Here is a 23147-nt window from a genome sequence, read left to right as displayed (position 1 = left end):
AGACTGAGATTTATCAAACCAAGGTTATTAATTACCTGCTAAGACAAGGTATATTTTTGGCCTTTCATGGAATCTTTGAAAAAAATCTTATGATTTACATGTTACATACCTGATTCTCCTTTTTCCTTTGTTTAGCCACTGACAAAATTTCCTAGATAAAAAGGGGAAAATCTGATTTATCACTGTGCTTAAGAGGCTGAAAAAAATGCACATTATAGGAAGCTACTTGTTTACAAACAAATTGCTGGCACAGTTGGAAAAACAGCTTTACAACTACAGTATTTGTATTTTATGTAACACTACTTTGTGTAATATGTTGCAAGTAAAACAGTTAACACAGTAACACTTCTGTGGAAATTCACTAAGTATTTTATTATTCTTCTTACTATGGATTGTTAAGCTCTTCCTGTGTAATCGAGCACTGTTCTAAGCACATTTGCTGAGTGTCTACTGTTACCACTTATTTTCAGTTACATACTATAAATTATTTATTTATATTGTCTGTCTCCTCAGACTTTAAACTCCTTGGGGGCAGGGCTCTGATCTACAAATCCTGTTTTACTCTCCCAAGTGCTCAGTACAGTGCACTGCACACAATAAGTATTTAATGAATATAACTGATGATGATCAGCCTGAAGAAACCTTGGGCCTCAGTTTCTTCACCTTTTAAAATGGGGACAGAGAAATCAAGTGGCCCAACGGTCCCAGTGGGCCAGTGGCAGAGGGGCTCCTACCTTTCAGTCCCATGCTCTTTCTTCTAGGCCACAAAGGAAAAAAATGGCTCTATTTTCTAAGTTGGAAAGTACCAAAAAACCTCCCTTAACATATCTGTGCTCTAAAGCCCAATGTTTGGCCATAGTACTTTTCTACACTGAAAACCAGGCAGGTCAGTTCCTTCTAAATTACCTACATGCTTAAGTTAAAAATTAATGTTCTGTAGCTTAACTAAAACCCATTGACTTCCAATTTTGTCAAAGTGACTTCTTTTCCTTTAAATAAATCCATAAAAATAAGAAAAGTAAGTTAAATGGGCTAAAGAGCCATGTTACAGCAGGGCTTAAAACGGAAGCCTGAAAAAGGCTTTATTCACGCCTTTAATTTCATGTTTTTCATTTTTACCTCTTTCGATATAACTTCTGAAATGAAGGCCATGTTACAGTGGGGCCTAAAACGGAAAGCTGAAAAAGGCTTTATTCACGCCTTGAATTTCATGCTTTTCATTTTTACCTCTTTCGACATAACTTCTGAAATGTTATAGGTGTCCTCTTCTCTTCCTCTTTTCCTTCTCACAGCTACAAATAAAGTGAGAAAAATATTAGCCATGTAACAACAATTTGGAAAGAAAAAAAATCCAAGCTTAACCATATAAACAGAATCAGTTTTGTCAAAAGTAGAAACTTACCAGCCTTCTCTTCATTTGCATCGGTTAGATTTTTCCCCTACAAAATAAACGTTTGGAATATTACGTTTTGAACCTGCCCCTTAAAGTTACAAATATTAAAAACACAAATAAATTTCTTCCTTCAGTTGTACGGGTGATATTTAGGAGGGAGATGAATCAGTGGATATAATGTAACCTGAAAAGAAGAGACATACCCTTTCTGGCCCATGTACTATAGGGCACCAAATGTAAGGGGCATTTTCACAACTTGCAGTGAAGGAGAGAAGGAGACAGAGCAAAGTAATGCAGAGTAATGCAGACTGCTGGCATCAAACTCAAGGATTCCAATGCACCACAATTAAGATCCCACATGTTTCTAGCAGTATTGATCTGCGGTTGCTAGGGGCATTGGTGGTTCAGTGGTAGAATTCTCGCCTCCCACGCGGGAGACCCGGGTTCGATTCCCGGCCAATGCATGCAATTTTGGAGAAGCAGCGTGGCTCAGTGTAAAGAGCACGGGCTTTGGAGTCAGGGCTCATGAGTTCGAATCCCAGCTCTGCCACTTGTCAGCTGTGTGACTGTGGGCAAGTCACTTAACTTCTCTGTGCCTCAGTTCCCTCATCTGTAAAATGGGGATTAAGACTGTGAGCCCCACGTGGGACAACCTGATTCCCCTGTGTCTACCCCAGTGCTTAGAACAGTGCTCGGCACATAGTAAGCGCTTAATAAATACCAACATTATTATTATTATTATTATTATTAGAGCACATATCTTCATTCTCTCTGTGCCACTATTTTCTCTCCTTCGTCTCTTCTTCACTCCCTCTCCCTACAACGTCCTTCTACTATACCTTCTTAAAAAGAAAAATCCAGGACATGTTAAAACTAGCTGGAACATAATATAATTTGGCAAGCTATAGGGTAAGATTTCTTTTCTTTGAAAGTATAACAAAAGCATTAGAAATTTCTCAAGTCATATTTTAACAAATACAATACCTTTGAAACTTTCAGAATTTCCTTCTTCCGCTCCAATTTCTCTTTCCTTTTCTGTTCCTAAAATGATAAATTTCTTCACTTGCACAGGGTACGAATAAAACATGCACATGACATGGATGGATTTCTACAAAATCAATCAGGCTATGGTATTTAAGTCCCTCCTAGGTGCAAAGCACTACAAAATGCTTCAGAGAGTACAACATAATTTGGTGGAAAGGATCCTGACCGGAAATATCTTATACTGTGGAAGGGGAGACAAACAGTAAAATAAAGTACAGAGAAGAGGAAGATGGAAAAGGTGATATGTATATGACCACGGATTAAGTTAAAGGGTAAGCTGCTATGCAGAGAAGCACTACAGGAGGTTGCGAATAGATAAGTGCTTAGGTGGCTTAAAAAACCCAAAAAAACAGTAGGGAGGATATAGGCAGGGAAATTAGAAATTAATTAGAAATCTCCTAGAGGAAATCTGATTTCAGAAGGGCTTTGAAGTTGGATAGAGCTGTAACCTGGCAGATTTCAAAGGGGACTGAGTTCTAGGCAGGTGGGAGGCCTAAGCAGGAAGAGTTCATCAAGCAGGAATAGGGAGTAGGTTATGAGGAACAATGAGTGAGAGCTGAGGTGAAATAAGAGACAAGAGGAGAGGGAGAGAGATAATTGACTGCAAGCTCTTTGTGGGTAGGGATCCTGTCTATCGACTATTGTATTCTACTTTCCTAAGCACTTAGGAGTGCTCTGTAGACTCTAAGTTCTCAATAAATGCCACTGATTGAATTCTCTAAAGGCTACGGTCAGGAGTTTCTGTTTGATAGGTGAGGAACCGGTAGCCATTTGAGGTTTGAAAAGAGACTTGGAGAACAATTTGAAAAAACAGATGTGGGCAGCAGAGAAGAGGGTGAAGGGAAGAGACTGGAAGCAGGGAGACCAGTGAGGAGCCTGATGCGGTAGCCGAGGTGGGATATACGTGCCTGGATCAGTATGACAATCTTTTAATTGGAGAGGAAGGGGTGTATTCAGGAATAAAACAACCAAGAATTTGTAGACAGATCAAATATAAAAGTTGAAAGAGAGTCAAAGATGCCATAATGGCAGGGAGATGGATAAGAGAATTATGTTCTCAGATGTGGGATTTGGCTTCTAATCCCAGCTACACCTCTTACGTGCTGTATGACTTTGGGCAAGCCACTTAACTTCTCTGTGCCTCATTTTCCTCCTCCGCAAAATGGGGATTCAATAAGTGTGCTCCCTCCTACTTAGAATATGAGCCACATGTAAGACCTGATTATCTTGTATCTACGCCAACACTTAGTACCATGCGAGGCACATTAGTAAGTACTTAACGAAAACCACGATTATTATTATTATTATTATTATTATTATTATTATAATAACTGGGTCAGTCAGGTGGAAGGGAAAACTTGGGAGGGAAGAATGCAAATTCAGTATATGCAAATGCAAATATCAAACCTGAAGGGCTGCCAGCACATCCATGAAGGCTTTTTTTCAAAGAAAATGAAAACAAAGTCACGTTAAAATGGCTGGGGCAGAAGATCCTCATTGAACTAGCTTTTCTTTGAAAGAGATGAGGAGGTAGGGTCTCCTTCCCTGAATGAGTGGAAGAGCAAGGAAGGGATCTTCGATCCGAGCTATATGGAGTAATCCACTGCTCTATTTCCTATCTCAATGCTATGAGGTTGCTACAGCCAAGAGAAAAACAACTGCTTTGAACCCATTTCTACTCTTAATTAATAAATCCCTTCCCCATAATTCCAGGCTGCCAGAGAAGAGTCTCCCTAGTTTGCCATGGGTGGGGGAGTGTTTCATTCAGGGTGACTACTGATTCCAAGCACATTCGTTTCTCCTCACCAAACCCTTCCGCCGACTCCCTGGAATTGTAGTCGAGAAGCCTGTTTTCCCTGCCGAGTGATGTTTTGCTCCCAACGACTTGATGAAACTCTAGTAGTCCCCAGTAATTGCTGAGAACCGAGACACAGAGCATCACCTTGGGATGCGTGAACCCAACTCTGAGGTGTGAGGACTCACGGCTCTCGGGTTGCCAACCTGATTCAGAGGTGCCAGGTTATCCTGGTTACTTCTGTAAACAATAACCTAAGATTCAAAGATTCCAGGTTATCCTGGTTACCTCTGTAAACAATAACTTAACAGTTGAAAATAAAGGCAGTCAACTTGTTCTCTCAAATAAAAACCTTTTTCGAGTCTGAGGAGTATATTCTTCTAAAAAATTCGGTAAAGCCAATAACAGACAAATTTACCTCCAGTTGTTGCTGTTCCATTTTGGTTAGCAAAAACTTTGAGTAGATGTTGCTTTTTTCAAGCAAATGCTGAAGTCTCTTGTAGCGCATTTCACTAGAATCTCTATCCCAAGACATGCGAGCCTATAAATAAAATAAAACTGTATTCTTAAACATCATAAATAACTTAAATTTATTGTAATCTTTAATCCAAGAATTGGTCAAGGCCAGAGAAGTTGAATAAATTGGATAACAAAATTTGCAATGGAAAGAATTCAGCCAAAGAGGGACTGCCTTATTTGAAAAACAATCAAAGCAACATTTAAGAATATGCATAGGAATACTTTACCAGCACAGAGTTCTGGTCCCATGACCCAAGGATTTAGTGATACATTCCTTGATGTGAAGAAAACAGTGCATATACCATACCACCTAACTGTTCCCACCACTTTTTACACCACCACCCACTCCTGTCTTTCAATCTGCATAATCCATCTTTTACCAAATCCTGTCAGTTCCTCCTTCGCAACGGCTCCGGAATCTATCCTTTCCAAACTGCCACCAGGCTAGTTCAAGCACTTATATCTCAATTTGACTGCTGCACCAACCACCTCATTGCCCTTCCTGCCTTCAGTTTCAGCCTTCTCCAATTTCTCACTCTGCTGCAGATCATTGTTCTAAACCATTGTTTTTTGCATTCCCTCACTTCTCAAAACCCCAAGAGTAGGTACATGCATAATACAGTGTTCTGAACACAGTAAGCACCCAAAGAATGGTTGATTTATTGAAGTTTCCTGTCTTCAAACAGAAACTCCTTACCATTGGCTTTAAAGCAATCAACCCCCTCCCCTCTATTTATCCTCACTCCTCTCCCAAAACATGCCAGCTCCAACATCTCACGCCTCTCAAGCCCACCTAATGAGTCCCCTTTTCATCTCTTTTGCTGCCAATCTCCCTTCTGCCTGGAATTCCCTCCCCACTGATACCTGGCAGACCACTGTTCTCCCCATTTTCAAGGTTTTTCTGAAATCATATCACCAGGAGGCCTTCCGCCTTTAATTTTTCACATCCTCTGTAGACTGTAAACTCGTTATGGGCAGGGAATGTGTCTGTTAATGCTGCTGTATTGTTCTCTCCCAAGCTCTTAGTACAGTTCTCTGCACAAAGCAAGCGTTCAATACCAGTGATGGATTGATATACCCATCTTGTTCTCCCTTCTTCTAAGACTGGGAGCCCATGTGGGACAGGGACTGTGTCTGATTATCTTATACCCACCCACGTGGTTACTTTAGTTCTGGTGCGTACTAAGTACCTAACAAATACCACAAATATTTTTATTACTTATTTCCCACCCTGTCACTTGAACAATTTACTGCCACCTAAACACTTGGGTACTATCACAAGACTGTAACATTTTTGTATACATCTTTTTACTCTGTCGCTTCCCCCTACCTGTAATTTTAGTGTCTCTCTCCATTAGTCTGTAATAATAACAATGATAATAATAATAATGGTATTGGTTAAGCACATTCTATGTGCCAGGCACTCTTCTAAGTACTGGGGTGGATACAAGCAAATTAAGTTGTCCCAAGTACAGACGAGGTAACTGAGGCCAAGAGAAGTGAAGTGACTTGCCCAAGGTCACACAGCAGACAAGTGGCAGAGCCGGGATTAGAACCCAGGACCTCCTGACTCCGAGGCCCGTGCTCTACCCACTACACTATGCTGCTGTAAACTCCTTGAGGGGAGGGATCATTCAACTAACTCTGCTTTACTCCACCAAACATTTAGTCTAGTGTTCTGAACAAACTAAGTGCTCAATAAATACTACTGACTGATGGATGTCCCAAAAGGAGCAGGGCCAGAAAACCCACTAGATGCACATTCCCTTGGGGCACAATCTCTAGTTATTTCCACTTAGGCAGACAGAAGCTCAAGGAAAGCCCTCTTCCCAGATGGCAGAGTTCTAAGAACAACTTCAAAAAATGTTCAACTTATCTCCTTTACCTGATGCAGGAAAAGAGTTGAATAAAAGGGAAAATAGGGTGACAGTGAGCCCCATGTGGAATAGGGATTGAGTCAGACATAAAAGCCTGGTGGAAAGAGCATGGGTATGAGAGTCCAGGAGATTCTGATCCTGGATCTCCCACTTGTCTGCTGTGTGAACTCTGGCAAGACACTTAACTTCTCTGGGTCTCAGTCCCTTCAAATGCAAAATGGGGGTTCAATACCTGTTCTCCCTCCCCATTAAACTGTGAGTCCCATGTGGACTATGATTATCTCGTATCTACTCCAGTGCTTAGTATTCACTCATTCAATCGTATTTATTGAGCGCTCAAGTGCTTAGGCACATAGCAATAGGCACATAGCAAGCGCGTAACACACGCCACAATTATTATCATCTACCAAGGGTTGATATCATCTACCAAAGGTTGATCATGACTTGGGCACAGAGTAATTAATGTATATGCCATACTTAATAGGGTCTTTATGTACAGAAAATATGTTCCTCTGCATGGAAGGGACAATCCAAATTGAGTGGCTTTATCCAACACTTATAATTTAAATAAATTCACAACTGATTTTAGACACTTTTTATGCCTAATTAGGCATATCAAGTCTGTATTTTATAAATAAAACATTTATAACCTTTTCCTTTACCTTATGAAATTTTTCAAAATTTCTTCCATACTTAGTCCAGTTCAAATTAAAGTAGAAAAAAAACTTTAATCAATCGATCAAACTAAATGGAAAGCTCACTGTGTTCAGGGTATTTTACTAAGTGGTTGGAAGAATGTACAATCTAGTGAAGGAGATGGGCAGTAGAATAAATTAGACTGTAAACTCTTTTAGACTGTAAGCTCATTGTGGGCAGCTTTGTTGTTTTGTGCTCTCTCATATGCTTAGTACAGAGCTCTGTACCATTAATAATGATAACAGAGTATAAGGGTATGTTCACAAGTTTAGTGGGGGTGGGTTGAATATCAGTGTGCTTAGGGGGTACAACATAAATGAACAGATGACACGGGAAAGAGGGGAAATAGAGTGGATGGGTGAGAGGTTAATCAGAGAAGGCTCCTTGAGGAGCTATGTAGATGGGGAGAGGTCACCTGTTGGAAATGAAGGCATGATTTCCAGGAACCTGATCTCTCTCCCTCATCCTGGTCCTTGATCATTTAAAAGAATTTAGCACTTACAAGCATATCACATTACATATTCCATTTATTAATTTTTGATTATTTTTATCAGCTGTATCTATGTTTTCCTTTTCGTTTCCACTTATATGAATTTTATCTGTCTGCCTGCCTACTCCATTAGAATCTAGACTTTTCATGGGCAGGAACTGTCTTCTACTGCCTAGTGTAATGCTATACATATAGTAGATGCTCAGTAAATATTAACGATAAGATTGTGTGTGGATCAGAGATTTCAGTCGGCACCAGCGTGACTTGGAAGCCAGGCAGCGGAAGGTGTCACACAGAACAAACCTAATCTCAGCTACATGGGAAGGAAGGCTTGTTGTGAGAGGCAGTGGGAAGGGAAGACATTGTACGTATGTTTCAAGAGTTTTGGAGACATACGGTTCTAGTCCACTGCCAGAAAATCTACTGCATTTTTAAGACCACACATCTAGAGGCAGTTAGGGCAGGGTAGAGGAAGTACAAGCAGTGATAAAGAGCTGAATAACCACACACTGAAAGTGGGCCCCCAGGATTTCCCATCACAGTGTGGCTGCCACTGCTGAGCTGACAGTCTTGGTGTGAAAATAGCAGTTTCTGTGGTGGAGAAAACTCACAACAGTTAAAGAGGCGGAGGACCTCTCCCAAAAACAGAGTCAAGACGATACAAACTAGTTAAATCACTCCCCAAAACCCTGGAAAACCATGAAAAATCATGGACACCCCTGAATTAAAGCAACCCCCAGCTCCCCTGGAAGATTCCAGGTCAGGCTTGCCTCAAAATAGCCTCCAGGGCTGGGCTCTATGCAGTTTTAGCTTGCCATTCTGCTGCTAAAGAATAGCCCCTTGATTGCTCCTAGATTGACACCACCCAAGGAAAGACTTGGAATGAATAGTCAGATCCCAATAAAGGAACTGAAAATCTTAGTGGGAGAAGGCATAATAAAATATATTTTACAGAACTCTTTCTAACCTTGAGATTGCAAATGGTGACATTCCACGCTGACTTACATTTCAATTGAAGATAACTAAAAGGGGCTGAAATGCTCTGCCAGCATTTCAATATCCTAGGAAAGGCAACCATTCGGGACAAAAGGAGCATAAAGACAAAGGACTGGACTCTACCTTTTGGAAAGCTAATTTTTCAGTTAACACAAGAAGTCTACTTCTTTAAGTATACTTTGAATAAGTAGCATTAGTACGGTGAAATGCATTTCTTTAGAACTTCTTTAGTTCAGTTATTCAGGGTCAAGTGTTCACTACAACTTTCCTCAAAACTTGTTCATTAACAATAGGTTCATACATTAAGCATTCTCAGTTAAAACTGCATGTTCTTTATGTTGATGATGAAAATAAACAATGATAACAATAAATACCATTGATTGACTGAAGACATTAAAAGCAATAACTGTTCAGCAGCTTACAAAAGATACTAGTCTTTGTTACTGTAGCTGGGTTCCCATAGCGTAAGCACTCAAATACCACTGTTTGATTTAGAGAAAAGTCTATAATTTTAAGAAGAAACAGAAAAGTCAGGCAAGTTGGGGGAAGAGAGTGGTGTTAGAAGCTTAGAGTATTCTCAAAGCAAGTCTACTGTGTCATCCTCATCACCACCACACATTTTATTGAACCCCTAAACAGTTTTATAGAGGCAATCTAAAGAATGTAGTGACAAGGTTTGGAGAACTTTGTAGAGGAATCGTGACAAACATAGAAGGAAATCATGGATTTTGTTGGTGCCCCGTAAATGGGTGGGGTTAACACCAAGATGAACGCGAGCCTTGATCTGGGAATTGGGAGAGGAAAAGTTAACAGAGTTTGAAGGCAGTTTCCAGGATACCCTAAGAAGGCAACTAACTACAAAGGAGAGTTCAGGTTCCAATTCCAAGCTGGTCCAACCTAGAGGGCCCACTCCACTCCATCAGCAGCAGTCTCTGGGTCCACACCTGCCTGGAACTGGCCTTGTGACCGTGGAGCAACAGGGTTGGGAACCAAGGCGATAGCCTCCATGTAGTGGAGTGGAAAGGTTCTGGGAGAGGGAAGGGAGCCATCTAATTTGCTAAACATTATCTAGAGTTCCAGATCAAGAGACTTGATTTTTGAAGCTTTAATCTTCCACTACTAGTTGCGACTAAATTGGCTGTAGGCATTCTTCGAGACTCCAGGAAATCATACCCAATACAGGAGACTTTCCCCAATCAAGTTTTCCTGTCCCCAAGTCACATCCTCCCAACTATCACCTCAGCATCACAGACACTACTTCACCAACCACTTCAGAAACAAATGATTTGCATACTCTGGAAATACGTGACTTGCACACTCTACTAAGCACTTGCTTATTTATATATCTATTTTTCTAATCAATGGTATTTATGGAGCACTTACTATGTGCAGAACACTGTACTAAGTTCTTGGGAGAGTACGACAGAATTAGCAGACAAGCTTCCTGCCCATAATGAGTTTACAGTGTAGAGGGGGAAACACACGTTAATATGAATAATTTATAAGTAATTTGTTGAGCATTTACTGTGTGCAGAGCACTGTACTAAGCACTTGGGATGGTAAAATACAAACAGTTGGTAGATGTGTTTCCTGCCCACAAGGCGCTTACAGTCTTCAGTCTCTTCCTTGTATCTGAAAATCAGTATATCTCCCCAATAGATTTTATGCTCCTGAGGAGAGAAATCTTATCTCCCAAGCCCTTAGTAGAGTGCTTTGCACTCAACAGGCATTCAGTAAATACTGACAGGATGGTAAAATACAAACAGTTGGTAGATGTGTTTCCTGCCCACAAGGCGCTTACAGTCTCCAGGCTCTGCTTACAGTCTCCAGTCTCTGCTTACAGTCTCCAGTCTCTTCTTCGTTGTATCTGAAAATCAGTATCTCCCCAATAGATTTTATGCTCCTGAGGAGAGAAAACTTATCTCCCAAGCCCTTAGTAGAGTGCTTTGCACTCAATTGGCATTCAGTAAATACTGACCGATTGACTAAAATCCCCTAAAATCCCCTTCTTCGGTTCTCAGGGTTAAATCAGACAACCTGCAGACAACTCCTGTCCCTCTCTTTGGCTTTATTAGCATTGAAGTTATCCAGATCTTTCCTGCTCCACCTTTACTTCCTCAGGGCTTTATACTGTATAATACGCCTGACTCACTTACAAATCCCCACTAGCTGGGATAACAGACATTCTTGACTGTGAGTCATACTTTCCTTCAGGGTCAATTAATAATCTGATATGAAAATACCTACCTGCATGTGCACACACATTCCTATTTCTAGTCCAAAGAACTACCAGTATGAACTCAGATCTCTTCTCCATTAGAATGAATGACTGTCAACAAGCCAATCACTCGTTTAAAAGTGCCTGCAAGCAGAGGTAATAATAAAAAGGGCAAATTTGAAAGAACACAGCAGTTCATCCAATAAGCGGGTTTTTTTTAATTATACTCTGCAAGTTGCAGTGAGTGCTAAACTCCCAATATTACTCATGAGGCAAAACCAAAACCACTTTTAAGCATTCACTTTCTGTCACAAAGGCAAAGCCAAAGTTACTCTACCATAACCTACATCCCTTACTGTTATGAAATGAGTTATAAAGGTAAAAGAAGCAATCAACATCCACTTTCTCTTCTCACCATCCACCACAGAAGTGCCCTAGCTTACCCAGATTGGGAGCTGACTAGCTAAATTCAGCAGAACGGTTTGACTCCATAACCTGTGATTAGCCCACTTATTAAATAAGTACCTTGAAGTATTAGATCCTTCTTGAGGATTTGTGAGTGAAAGGAAATAACCAGGCATCATGAAGTGAATGTGGACTCTTGATGTTCTTAAAGTAACTCAAGTCTTCACCTGATATGTATTGGGTCAACATGATTCATTCATTCATTCAATCGTATTTATTGAGCGCTTACTGTGTGCACAGCACCGTACTAAGCACTTGACAAGTACAATTCGGCAACTGAGAGAGACAATTCCTACCCAGCGATGGGCTCAAGGTCTAGGTCCAGTGAACTACCCAACTACTTGTTATGCACCATCCCCAACTTTCTATGAGCCATACCACTTGATGCAAAACAACCTTTTTAATATGGGACTATAACTCTTCATTAAAACCTATGATTAAATACATTCATTAAAAACAAGAAGTGTCACATTGTGCCTGAGTTACCTCATCTGTAAAATCAAGGATTAATACTGTGAGCCCCATGTGGGACGGGGACTGTGTCCAACCTGATTAGCTTGGATCTATCCCCGGCGTTTAGTACAATGCCTGGCATGTATAAGCAGCTTGGCTCAGTGGAAAGAACCTGGGCTTGGGAGTCAGAGGTCATGGGTTCGAATCCCGGCTCTGCTGCTTGCTAGCTGTGTGACTTTGGGCAAGTCACAACTTCTCTATGCCTCAGATACTTCATCTGTAAAATGGGGATTAAAACTGTGAGCCCCACGTGGGACAATCTCCTCCGCCAAACTGATTCTCTTCCCCTCTTCAAAACCCTACTTAAAACTCACCTCCTCCAAGAGGCCTTCCCAGACTGAGCTCCTCTTCTCCCTCTACTCCCTCTACCACCCCCCCTTCACCTCTCCGAAGCTTAACCCTCTTTTACCCCCATTTCCCTCTGCTCCTCCCCCTCTCCCTTCCCATCCCCTCAGCACTGTACTCATCTGCTCAACTGTATATATTTTCATTACCCTTTTTTGTTAATGAAATGTACATCGCCTCGATTCTATTTAGTTGCCATCGTTTTTACGAGATGTTCTTCCCCTCGACTCTATTTATCGCCATCGTTCTCGTCTGTCCGTCTCCCCCGATTAGACCGTAAGCCCGTCAAACGGCAGGGACCGTCTCTATCTGTTGCCGACTAGTTCATTCCAAGTGCTTAGTACAGTGCTCTGCACATAGTAAGCGCTCAATAAATACTATTGAATGAATGAATGAACAATCTGATCACCCTGTATCCCCCCAGCGCTTAGAACAGTGCTTTGCACATAGTAAGCGCTTAACAAATACCACCATTATAAATACCATAAAAATGCTGTTTGATTTTGGAGAGAAAGATACCTTAGGACTGATCTTAGGACCCCCTCCGAAATGGGGAGTTTAAATGCAGGGTGAATTGGTGGCTATCAACATTTACTTTCCCTAATGTTACACCTCCCTACATTAAGGTAATCCTGAATCCACTCTCCACGGTGGCTGAAAGCTGAAAGATTGCCAGGCTCAGTGGAAAGAACACAAGTCTGGGAATCGGAGACCTGTGTTCTAATCCCACTCTGCCACTTGCTTGACGAGGGACCTTAGATGAGTCACAACTTCTCTGTGCTTCAGTTACCTTTGTAAAATGGCCTAAACCACATCTGGGAAAGAAACTGTCCAATCCATTTGCACTGTATCGACCCCAGTGCTTAAATAGTGCCAGATACAAGCTAATCGGGTTGGGCAGACATTTTCCCAAATGGGGGCTCAGTCAAAGCCCTATTTTACAGATGCAGTAACCGAGGCCCACAAATGTTATGTGACTTGCTCAAGGTCACACAGCAGACAAGTGGCGGAGTGGGGGTTAGAACCCAGGTCCTCCTGACTTTTGGGTCCGTGGCTCTATCCACTAGGTCATGCTGCTCCCTCATGCTCGAAACACAGTATGTGCTTTAACAAATACCACAATCATCTAGGAACCTCATTCTGTGCACCTCTTAGCCAGTGCTACATCCACCTTTGACTTTTTATTCCTAATCCCTCTTTGCCCAAGTCTTCCCCTAAACAAAAAAATTAATACTTTAAAGGTGTTTGCTTATAGGTAGAAGATTAGGCACAATTATTCTCTGACTTAGAATGCAGTACCATGAAACCTGCAATTTAGAACACAATTTAAAGCAGATCAAATGAAGCAGAAAAAAAGTAAATGGGCGTCCGACATTCGATTTTATTCCCGACTCAAAGAGCCTTTGGGTGCCCCAATATCCCTTCACGTTCCACTTTTTCCACCTCCCCTTCTCAACCAAGACTCAATATCGAAGAGAAATCTGCAGATGCAAAAAAGAAACGAAAATCATAAGGGAAAAACCCCCACCGTCAAAACACTGACATAACGCATCCTTCAAGACGTGCACTTCTTTTGCATCTGAGATGGAGAATTTATGCCACAGGTTATATTTCTAAATTTAGAAAAGGCACGCTTAAATCATATTAAATAATGGCGGAAATATGGCCGATTTTTACCGAAAAACTAGGGGTGGGAGGGGGATTTTGGTGCAGAACTAAACTGAAAGCACAGGATCCACCTGTCAGCCACTTCTGCCTCCATAAAGAGGGCAAAGATACAGGCAGCAAACTAGACGCCGGCCCTCAATATTACCTTTTCCAGCATTTTTCGCTCTTTCTCGAGTCCAGCTGCTTCGAGCTGCTCCTCCTCTTCCAGCATGGACGGGGTAATCACTGAGGCTTCAGGTTGCTCGTCCATCTCTGCCGCTCCACCTACAACACAGCATTTCAGTGAAGTAGCATGGCTTAGTGGAAAGAGCCCGGGCTTGGGAGTCAGAGATCATGGGTTCGAATCCCAGCTCTGCCACTTGTCAGCTGAGTGACTTTGTGCAAGTCACTTTACTTCTCAGAGCCTCAGCTCCCTCATCGGTGAAATGGGGATTAAGACGGTGAGCCCCATGTGGGAAAACCTGATTGCCTTGCATCCCCTGCCAGCGCTTAGAACTGTGCTTGGCACATAGTAAGCGTTTAAAATACCATCATTATTATTTTTAGACTGTGAGCCCGTCATTGGGCAGGGATTGTCTCTGTTGCCGAACTGTCCATTCCAAGTGCCTAGTACAGTGCTCTGCACATAGTAAGTGCTCAATAAATACTAATGAATGAACGATTTCCTCCAACTCGATTATATCATATTTCCTCCACCCCACATCCTCACACACAACCCAGATGCACCCAAAGCAACCCAACCCCACCTGTTGGGAAACTTCCTTAGGTCGGTTCATTCATTCGGGCATATTTATTGAGCGATTACTGTGGGCAGAGCACTGTACTGAGCACCTATAATGTACAATTCGGCAACAGATGGTGCGGCTTTGTGGAAAGAGCACGGGCTTGGGAGTCGGAGGTCGTGGGTTCTAATCCTGCTTCTCCACTTGTCTGCAGGGTGACTTTGGGCAAATCACTTCTCTGTGCCTCAGTTCCCTCATCTGGAAAATGGGGATTAAGACTGTGAACCCCATGTAGGACAACCTGATGACCTTGAATCTCCCCCAGCACTTAGAACAGTACTGGGCACATAGTAAGCGCTTAACAAATGCCATCATTATTATTATTATTGTTCCCGCCAGACAACAGGCTCAGTCTAAAAGTCAATAAGACGTCCAGGGGAGCCGGTTCATTGCCAGGGCATCCCCTTTTGAACATTAGGGTTCATTCATTCAATAGTATTTACTGAGTGCTATGTGCAGAGCACTGTACTAAGCGCTTGGAATGGACAATTCGGCTCCAAGCCTTTTCCACACGCTCTTGGGCAAGAAGGGTGCAACTTAAGGGCGTCTGCCTAAGATTCATTCATTCATTCAATAGTATGTATTGAGCACGTACTCTGTGCAGAGCACTGTACTAAGCGCTTGGAATGGACAATTCGGCTCCAAGCCTTTTCCATACGCTCTTGGGCAAGGGTGCAACTTTAGGGAGTCTGCCTAAGATTCATTCATTCATTCAATCGTATTTATTGAGCGCTTACTCTGTGCAGAGCACTATACTAAGCGCTTGGAATGGACAATTCGGCTCCAAGCCTTTTCCATGCGCTCTTGGGCAAGAAGGGTGCAACTTTAGGGAGTCTGCCTAAGATTCATTCATTCAATCGTATTTATTGAGTGCTTACTCTGTGCAGAGCACTATACTAAGCGCTTGGAATGGACAATTCGGCAACAGAAAGAGACCAACCCTGCCCAATGACGGGCTCACGGTCTAAACGGGGACAAAACGGGGATAGTCTAGGATAAAAGAACTCCAGCTCTTTTTCTTTTTTAAATTCCCCAACTCTTTTTCTTTTTTAAAGTTTGCATGAGGGCACGGGAGTTGTCTGGGAGATCTTGAGAGCCTCGCCACAGAGGAAGATGTGGGAAAAGGGCGGGTGGCCAGCTTGGCAGGTCCTGTCACTCACAGCCTCGTGAAACAAAAACTTCTCACTCTGGGCTTCAAAATTGTCCATCCCCTTGCCCCCTCCTACCTCACCTTCCTTCTCTCTTTCTACTGCCCAGCCCGCACGCTCCGCTCCTCTGCCGCCCACCTCCTCACTGCCCACCTCCTCACCGTCCCCCGTTCACACCTGTCCCACCGTCGACCCCTGGGCCACGTCCTGCCGCTGTCCTGGAATGCCCTCCCTCCTCGCCCCCACCAAACTCTCTTCCCCTCTTCAAAGTCCAACTGAGAGCTCACCTCCTCCAGGAGGCTTTTCCCACACTGAGCCCTCCCTTTCCCTCTGCTCCTCCCCCTCAGCACTGTGCTCATTTGTATATATTATTTATTACCCATTTTGTTGATGAGGTGTATATCCCCTTGATTCTATTTATCATGATGATGTCGTCTTGTTTTTGTTTTGTCCTCTTTTGCTGTCTGTCTCCCCCGTTTAGACTGTGAGCCCGTCGTGGGGCATGGGGCAGGGATGGTCTCTCTCTGTTCCCGAATTGTCCATTTCAAGCGTTCGGTCCAGTGCTCTGCACAGTCAGAGCTCAATAAATACTATTGAATGAAGGATTTCCTCCATATTCCTCCTTAAATTATATTTCCTCTGCTCTCCATCCTCACACACAACCCAGATGCACCCAAAGCAACGCCACCTATGGGAAACCTCCTTTGGTCCGTTCATTCTTTCATTCAGTAGTATTTATTGAGTGCTGACCCTGTGCAGAGCACTGGACTAAGCGCTTAGAATGGACAATGAATGAATGTCCTCCGCAGGTGCAGAGGACTGGACTAAGCGCTTGGAATGGACAATGAATAAATGAATGCTCTCCGCAAGCCCCTTCTCTGAATGAATTCATCCAACAGTAGTTATTGAGCGCTGACTCTGTGCAGAGCACTGGACTGAGCGCTTACAATGGACAATGAATGAATGAATGTCCTCCTCAAGCCCCTTCTCTGTATGAATTCATTCAACAGTATCTATTGAGCTCTAACTCTGTGCAGGGCACTGGACCGAGCGCTGGCAATGGACAATGAATGAATGTCCTCTGCATGTGCAGAGCACTGGACTAAGAGCTTGCAATGGACAATAAATGAATGAATGTCCACAAGCCCCTTCCCTGAATGAATTCATCCAACAGTATCTACTGAGCTCTAACTCTGTGCAGAGCACTGGCCCGAGCGCTCGCAATGGACAATGAATGAATGTCCTCTGCATGTGCAAAGCACTGGACTAAGAGCTTGCAATGGACAATGAATGAATGAATGAATGTCTTCCTCAAGCCCTTTCCCTGAATGAATTCATTCAACAGTATCTACTGAGCTCTAACGCTGTGCAGAGCACTGGACCGAGAGCTTGCATTGGACAATGAATGAATGTCCTCAAGCCCCTTCTCTGAATGAATTCATCCAACAGTATCTACTGAGCTTTAACTCTGTGCACAGTACTGGACCGAGCGCTTGCAATGGACAATGAATGAATAAATGTCCCCTGCATGTGCAAAACACTGGACTGAGCGCTCGCAATGGACAATGAATGAATAAATGTCCTCTGCATGTGCAAAACACTGGACTGAGCGCTCGCAATGGACAATGAATGAATGTCTTCTGCATGTGCAAAACACTGGATTGAGCGCTCGTAATGGACAATGAATGAACGTCCTCTGCTTGTGCAAAGCACTGGACTAAGAGCTTGCAATGCACAATGAATGAATGAATGTCCACAAGCCCCTTCCCTGAATGAATTCATCCGACAGTATCTACTGAGCTCTAACTCTGTGCACAGCACTGGACCGAGCGCTCGCAATGGACAATGAATGAACGTCCTCTGCTTGTGCAAAGCACTGGACTAAGAGCTTGCAATGCACAATGAATGAATGTCCACAAGCCCCTTCTCTGAATGAAATCATCTAACAGTATCTACTGAGCTCCAACTCTGTGCACAGCACTGGCCCGAGCGCTCGCAATGGACAATGAATGAATGAATGTCCACAAGCCCCTTGCCTGAATGAATTCATCCAACAGTATCTATTGAGCTCTACCACTGTGCAGAGCACTGGCCCGAGCGCTTGCAATGGATAATGAATGAATGAATGTCCTCCTCAAGCCCCCTTCCTGAATGAATTCATTCAACAGTATCTATTGAGCTCTAACTCTGTGCAGAGCACTGGACTGACCGCTTGCAATGGACAATGAATGAATGAATGTCCACAAGCCCCTTCCCTGAATGAAATCATCCAACAATATCTACTGAGCTCTAACTCTGTGCACAGCACTGGCCAAAGCGCTGGCCATGGACAATGAATGAATGAATGTCCACAAGCCCCTTCTCTGAATGAATTCATCCAACAGTCTCTGCTGAGCTCTAACTCTGTGCACAGCACTGGCCCGAGCGCTCGCAATGGACAATCAATGAATGAATGTCCACAAGCCCCTTTCTGAATGAATTCATCCAACGGTATCTGCTGAGCTCTAACTCTGTGCAGAGCACTGGCCCGAGCGCTCGCAATGGACAATGAATGAATGAATGTCCTCCACAAGCCCCTTCCCTGAATGAATTCATCCAACAGTATCTGCTGAACTCTAACTCTGTGCAGAACACTGGCAATGGACAATGAATGACTGTCCTCCCCATGTGCAAAGCACTGGACTAAGACCTTGCAATGGACAATGAATGAATGTCCTCAAGCCCCTTCCCTGAATGAAATCATCCAACAGTCTCTGCTGAGCTCTAACTCTGTGCAGAGCATTGGCAATGGACAATGAATGACTGTCCTCCCCATGTGCAAAGCACTGGACTAAGACCTTGCAATGCATAATGAATGAATGTCCTCAAGCCCCTTCCCTGAATGAAATCATCCAACAGTCTCTGCTGAGCTCTAACTCTGTGCAGAACACTGGCAATGGACAATGAATGACTGTCCTCCCCATGTGCAAAGCACTGGACTAAGACCTTGCAATGGACAATGAATGAATGTCCTCAAGCCCCTTCCCTGAAATCTTCCAACAGTATCTGCTGAGCTTTAACTCTGTGCAGAGCATTGGCCGAGCACTGGCCATGGACAATGAATGAATGAATGTCCACAAGCCCCTTTCTGATTGAAATCATCCAACAGTCTCTGCTGAGCTCTAACTCTGTGCAGAGCATTGGCAATGGACAATGAATGACTGTCCTCCCCATGTGCAAAGCACTGGACTAAGACCTTGCAATGCATAATGAATGAATGTCCTCAAGCCCCTTCCCTGAATGAAATCATCCAACAGTCTCTGCTGAGCTCTAACTCTGTGCAGAACACTGGCAATGGACAATGAATGACTGTCCTCCCCATGTGCAAAGCACTGGACTAAGACCTTGCAATGGACAATGAATGAATGTCCTCAAGCCCCTTCCCTGAAATCTTCCAACAGTATCTGCTGAGCTTTAACTCTGTGCAGAGCATTGGCCGAGCACTGGCCATGGACAATGAATGAATGAATGTCCACAAGCCCCTTTCTGATTGAAATCATCCAACAGTCTCTGCTGAGCTCTAACTCTGTGCAGAGCATTGGCAATGGACAATGAATGACTGTCCTCCCCATGTGCAAAGCACTGGACTAAGACCTTGCAATGGACAATGAATGAATGTCCTCAAGCCCCTTCCCTGAATGAAATCATCCAACAGTCTCTGCTGAGCTCTAACTCTGTGCACAGCACTGGCCCGAGTGCTGGCCATGGACAATGAATGAATGTCCTCAAGCCCCTTCCCTGAATGAAATCATCCAACAGTCTCTGCTGAGCTCTAACTCTATGCACAGCACTGGCCCGAGTGCTGGCCATGGACAATGAATGAATGAATGTCCACAAGCCCCTTTCTGATTGAAATCATCCAACAGTCTCTGCTGAGCTCTAACTCTGTGCAGAGCATTGGCAATGGACAATGAATGACTGTCCTCCCCATGTGCAAAGCACTGGACTAAGACCTTGCAATGCATAATGAATGAATGTCCTCAAGCCCCTTCCCTGAATGAAATCATCCAACAGTCTCTGCTGAGCTCTAACTCTGTGCAGAACACTGGCAATGGACAATGAATGACTATCCTCCCCATGTGCAAAGCACTGGACTAAGACCTTGCAATGGACAATGAATGAATGTCCTCAAGCCCCTTCCCTGAAATCTTCCAACAGTATCTGCTGAGCTTTAACTCTGTGCAGAGCACTGGCCGAGCACTGGCCATGGACAATGAATGAATGAATGTCCACAAGCCCCTTTCTGATTGAAATCATCCAACAGTCTCTGCTGAGCTCTAACTCTGTGCAGAGCACTGGCCCGAGCGCTGGCCATGGACAATGAATGAAGGTCCTCATGCGCAGCGCACTGGACTGAGAGCTAGCAATGGAGAATGAATGAATGAATGGATGGATGGATGAATGAATGTCCCCCTCCTGAGGCCCCTGGGTGGTGGCCGGTGGGCGGTCCCCGTCGGTCCCCCTGGTCCCCCCCCCGGGGTGTCGTGTCCCCCCCCCCCCGTCCCGGACTGTCCCCCTCCCCCCTCCCGGGGACGGCGGGCTCTCACCGTGGCTGTCCCGGCGGCGCTGGTCCGGCATTGCTGAGGCGAAGGTCCGGGCGGGCCGGGCCCGCTCAACCCAGCGCCTCCCAAAGAGCGCGCCAAATTCTTCCCCCCTCCCCCCGCCCCAAATCTCGCGAGAGCCCCGCTGCCCGCCAGCCTCGCTCGGGGAAACCGCGCGCGCCGCCTTCGCCGGAGGGGGGGGGGGGGGCACTCAACCCTCCACCTCATCTCGCGATAATTCCTTTGGCCCCCTTCTCTGTACCTCAGTGACCTCATCTGTCAAATTGGAGATTAATACTACTAATAATAATATTGGTATTTGATAAGCGCTTACTAGGTGCAGAGGACTGTTCTAAGCACTGGGGTAGATTTACAGGGTCATCAGCTTGGCCCACATGAGGCTCACAGTCTTCCCATTTTAATAAAAATCATGTTGGTATTTGTTAAGCGCTTACTAGGTGCAGAGGACTGTTCTAAGCACTGGGGAGATACGGGGTCATCAGGTTGGCCCACGTGAGGCTCACAGTCTTCCTCCCCATTTTAATAATAATCATGTTGGTATTTGTTAAGCGCTTACTAGGTGCAGAGGACTGTTCTAAGCACTGGGGTAGATTTACAGGGTCATCAGGTTGGCCCACGTGAGGCTCACAGTCTTCCTCCCCATTTTAATAATAATCATCTTGGTATTTGTTAAGCGCTTACTAGGTGCAGAGCACTGTTCTAAGCACTGGGGAGATACAGGGTCATCAGGTTGGCCCACATGAGGCTCACAGTCTTCCTCCCCATTTTAATAATAATAATGTTGGTATTTGTTAAGCGCTTACTAGGTGCAGAGGACTGTTCTAAGCACTGGGGAGATACAGGGTCATCAGGTTGGCCCACGTGAGGCTCACAGTCTTCATCCCCATTTTAATAATAATAATGTTGGTATTTGTTAAGCGCTTACTGGGTGCAGAGGACTGTTCTAAGCGCTGGGGAGATACGGGGTCATCAGGTTGGCCCACGTGAGGCTCACAGTCTTCCTCCCCATTTGACAGATGAGGGAACTGAGGCCCAGAGAAGTGAAGTGACTCACCCACAGTCACACAGCTGACAAGGGGCAGAGTCGGGACTGGAACCCATGACCTCTGACTCCTAAGCCCGGGATCTTTCCACTGAGCCACACTGCTTCTCTACTACTAATAATGTTGGTATTTGTTAAGCACTTACTAGGTGCAGAGCACTCTTCTAAGCGCTGGGAAAGATACAGGGTCATCAGGTTGGCCCACGAGAGGCTCACAGTCTTCATCCCCATTTTACAGATGAGATCACTGAGGCACAGAGAAATGAAGTGATTTGCCCAGAGTCACACAGCTGACAGGTGGCAGAGTCGGGATTCGAACCCATACCTCTGACTCCCAAGCCCGGGCTCTTTCCACCGAGCCATGCTGCTTCCCAATAATAATAATAATGTTGATATTTGTTAAGCACTTACTATGTTCTAAGCACTTACATTGTTTTAAGCGCTGGGGTAGATACAGGGTAATCAGGTTGTCCCATGTGAGGCTCACAGTCTTAATCCCCATTTTACAGATGAGGGAACTGAGGCGCCAAGAAGTGAAGTGACTTGCCCCAAGTCACCCAGCTGACAGGTGGTGGAGGCGGGACTAGAACCCATGACCTCTGGCTTCTAAGCCCGAGCTCTTTCCACTGAGCCACGATGCCTCAATTTCTTCTCCTCCTCGGCTGTGGTCTGAGGGCCCATCCCTCTTCTCTGTGCCTCAGTTATCTCATCTGTAAAATGGGGATTAATAATAATATTGATGGTATTTGTTAAGCGCTTACTATGTGCAGAGCACTGTTCTGAGTGCTGGGGTAGATACAGGGTAATAAGGTTGTCCCACGTGAGGCTCACAGTGTTCATCCCTATTTTCCAGATGAGGTCACTGAGGCATCGAGAAGTTAAGTGACGTGCCCCAAGTCACACAGCTGACAGGTGGTGGAGCCGGGATTAGAACCCATGACCTCTGACTCCTAAACCCGGGCTCTTTCCACTGTGCCACGCTGCCTCAATGCCTTCTCCTCCTCAGCTCTGGCCTGAGGGCCCGTCCCTCTTTGTTGGACTCACTCAGTCGCATTTATTGGGCACTTACTAGAAAAGCAGCGTGGCTCGGTGGAAAGAGGCCGGGCTTGGGAGTCAGGGGTCATGGGTTCTAATCCCGGCTCCGTCGCTTGTCAGCTGGGTGACTTTGGGCAAGTCACTTCACTTCTCTGTGCCTCAAGTCACTTAACTTCTTTGTGCCTCAGTTACCTCATCTGTAAAATGGGGATTAATAATAATGTTGGTATTTGTGAAGCACTTACTATGTGCAGACCACTGTTCTAAGTGCTGGGGTAGATACAAGGTCATCAGGTTGTCCCACATGAAGTTCACAATTAATCCCCATTTTACAGATGAGGTAATTGAGGCACAGAGGAAGTGAAGTGACTTGCCCACAGTCACACAGCTGACACGTGGCAGAGTCAGGATTCGAACCCATGACCTCTGACTCCCAAGTCTGGGTCTTTCCACTGAGCCACGCTGATTAATGCTACTACTAATAATAATGATGGCATTTGTTAAGCGCTTACCATGTGCA

At 44.4% G+C, this 23147-nt stretch overlaps 1 protein-coding gene and 1 non-coding gene across 2 annotated transcripts in view; one reads left to right on the top strand and one right to left on the bottom strand.

The window, feature by feature from the left end:
* HELLS (helicase, lymphoid specific) overlaps window positions 1-20634 on the bottom strand; it is a 46851-nt gene extending 26217 nt beyond the window's left edge. The window contains exons 1-7 of the mRNA XM_029061593.2: window positions 20536-20634; window positions 14165-14283; window positions 4651-4773; window positions 2378-2434; window positions 1403-1439; window positions 1228-1292; window positions 110-151 (exon numbers count right to left, since the gene is read on the bottom strand). Coding sequence (XP_028917426.1) covers window positions 110-151; window positions 1228-1292; window positions 1403-1439; window positions 2378-2434; window positions 4651-4773; window positions 14165-14283; window positions 20536-20566 — 474 coding nt within the window. The 5' untranslated portion in view covers window positions 20567-20634. The remainder of the gene's footprint in view (window positions 1-109; window positions 152-1227; window positions 1293-1402; window positions 1440-2377; window positions 2435-4650; window positions 4774-14164; window positions 14284-20535) is intronic.
* Window positions 1787-1857, top strand: TRNAG-CCC. Its single transcript has one exon. It is a non-coding gene; the product is annotated as a tRNA-Gly (tRNA).
* Window positions 20635-23147: the final 2513 nt, after the last annotated feature.

This window comes from Ornithorhynchus anatinus, chromosome 3 (assembly GCF_004115215.2).
Source record: "Ornithorhynchus anatinus isolate Pmale09 chromosome 3, mOrnAna1.pri.v4, whole genome shotgun sequence".
In the NCBI taxonomy this organism is placed as follows: Eukaryota; Metazoa; Chordata; class Mammalia; order Monotremata; family Ornithorhynchidae; genus Ornithorhynchus; species Ornithorhynchus anatinus.
The sequence above is the reverse complement of the archived record's forward strand: the minus strand, read 5'-3'. Positions and strand labels throughout refer to the sequence as shown.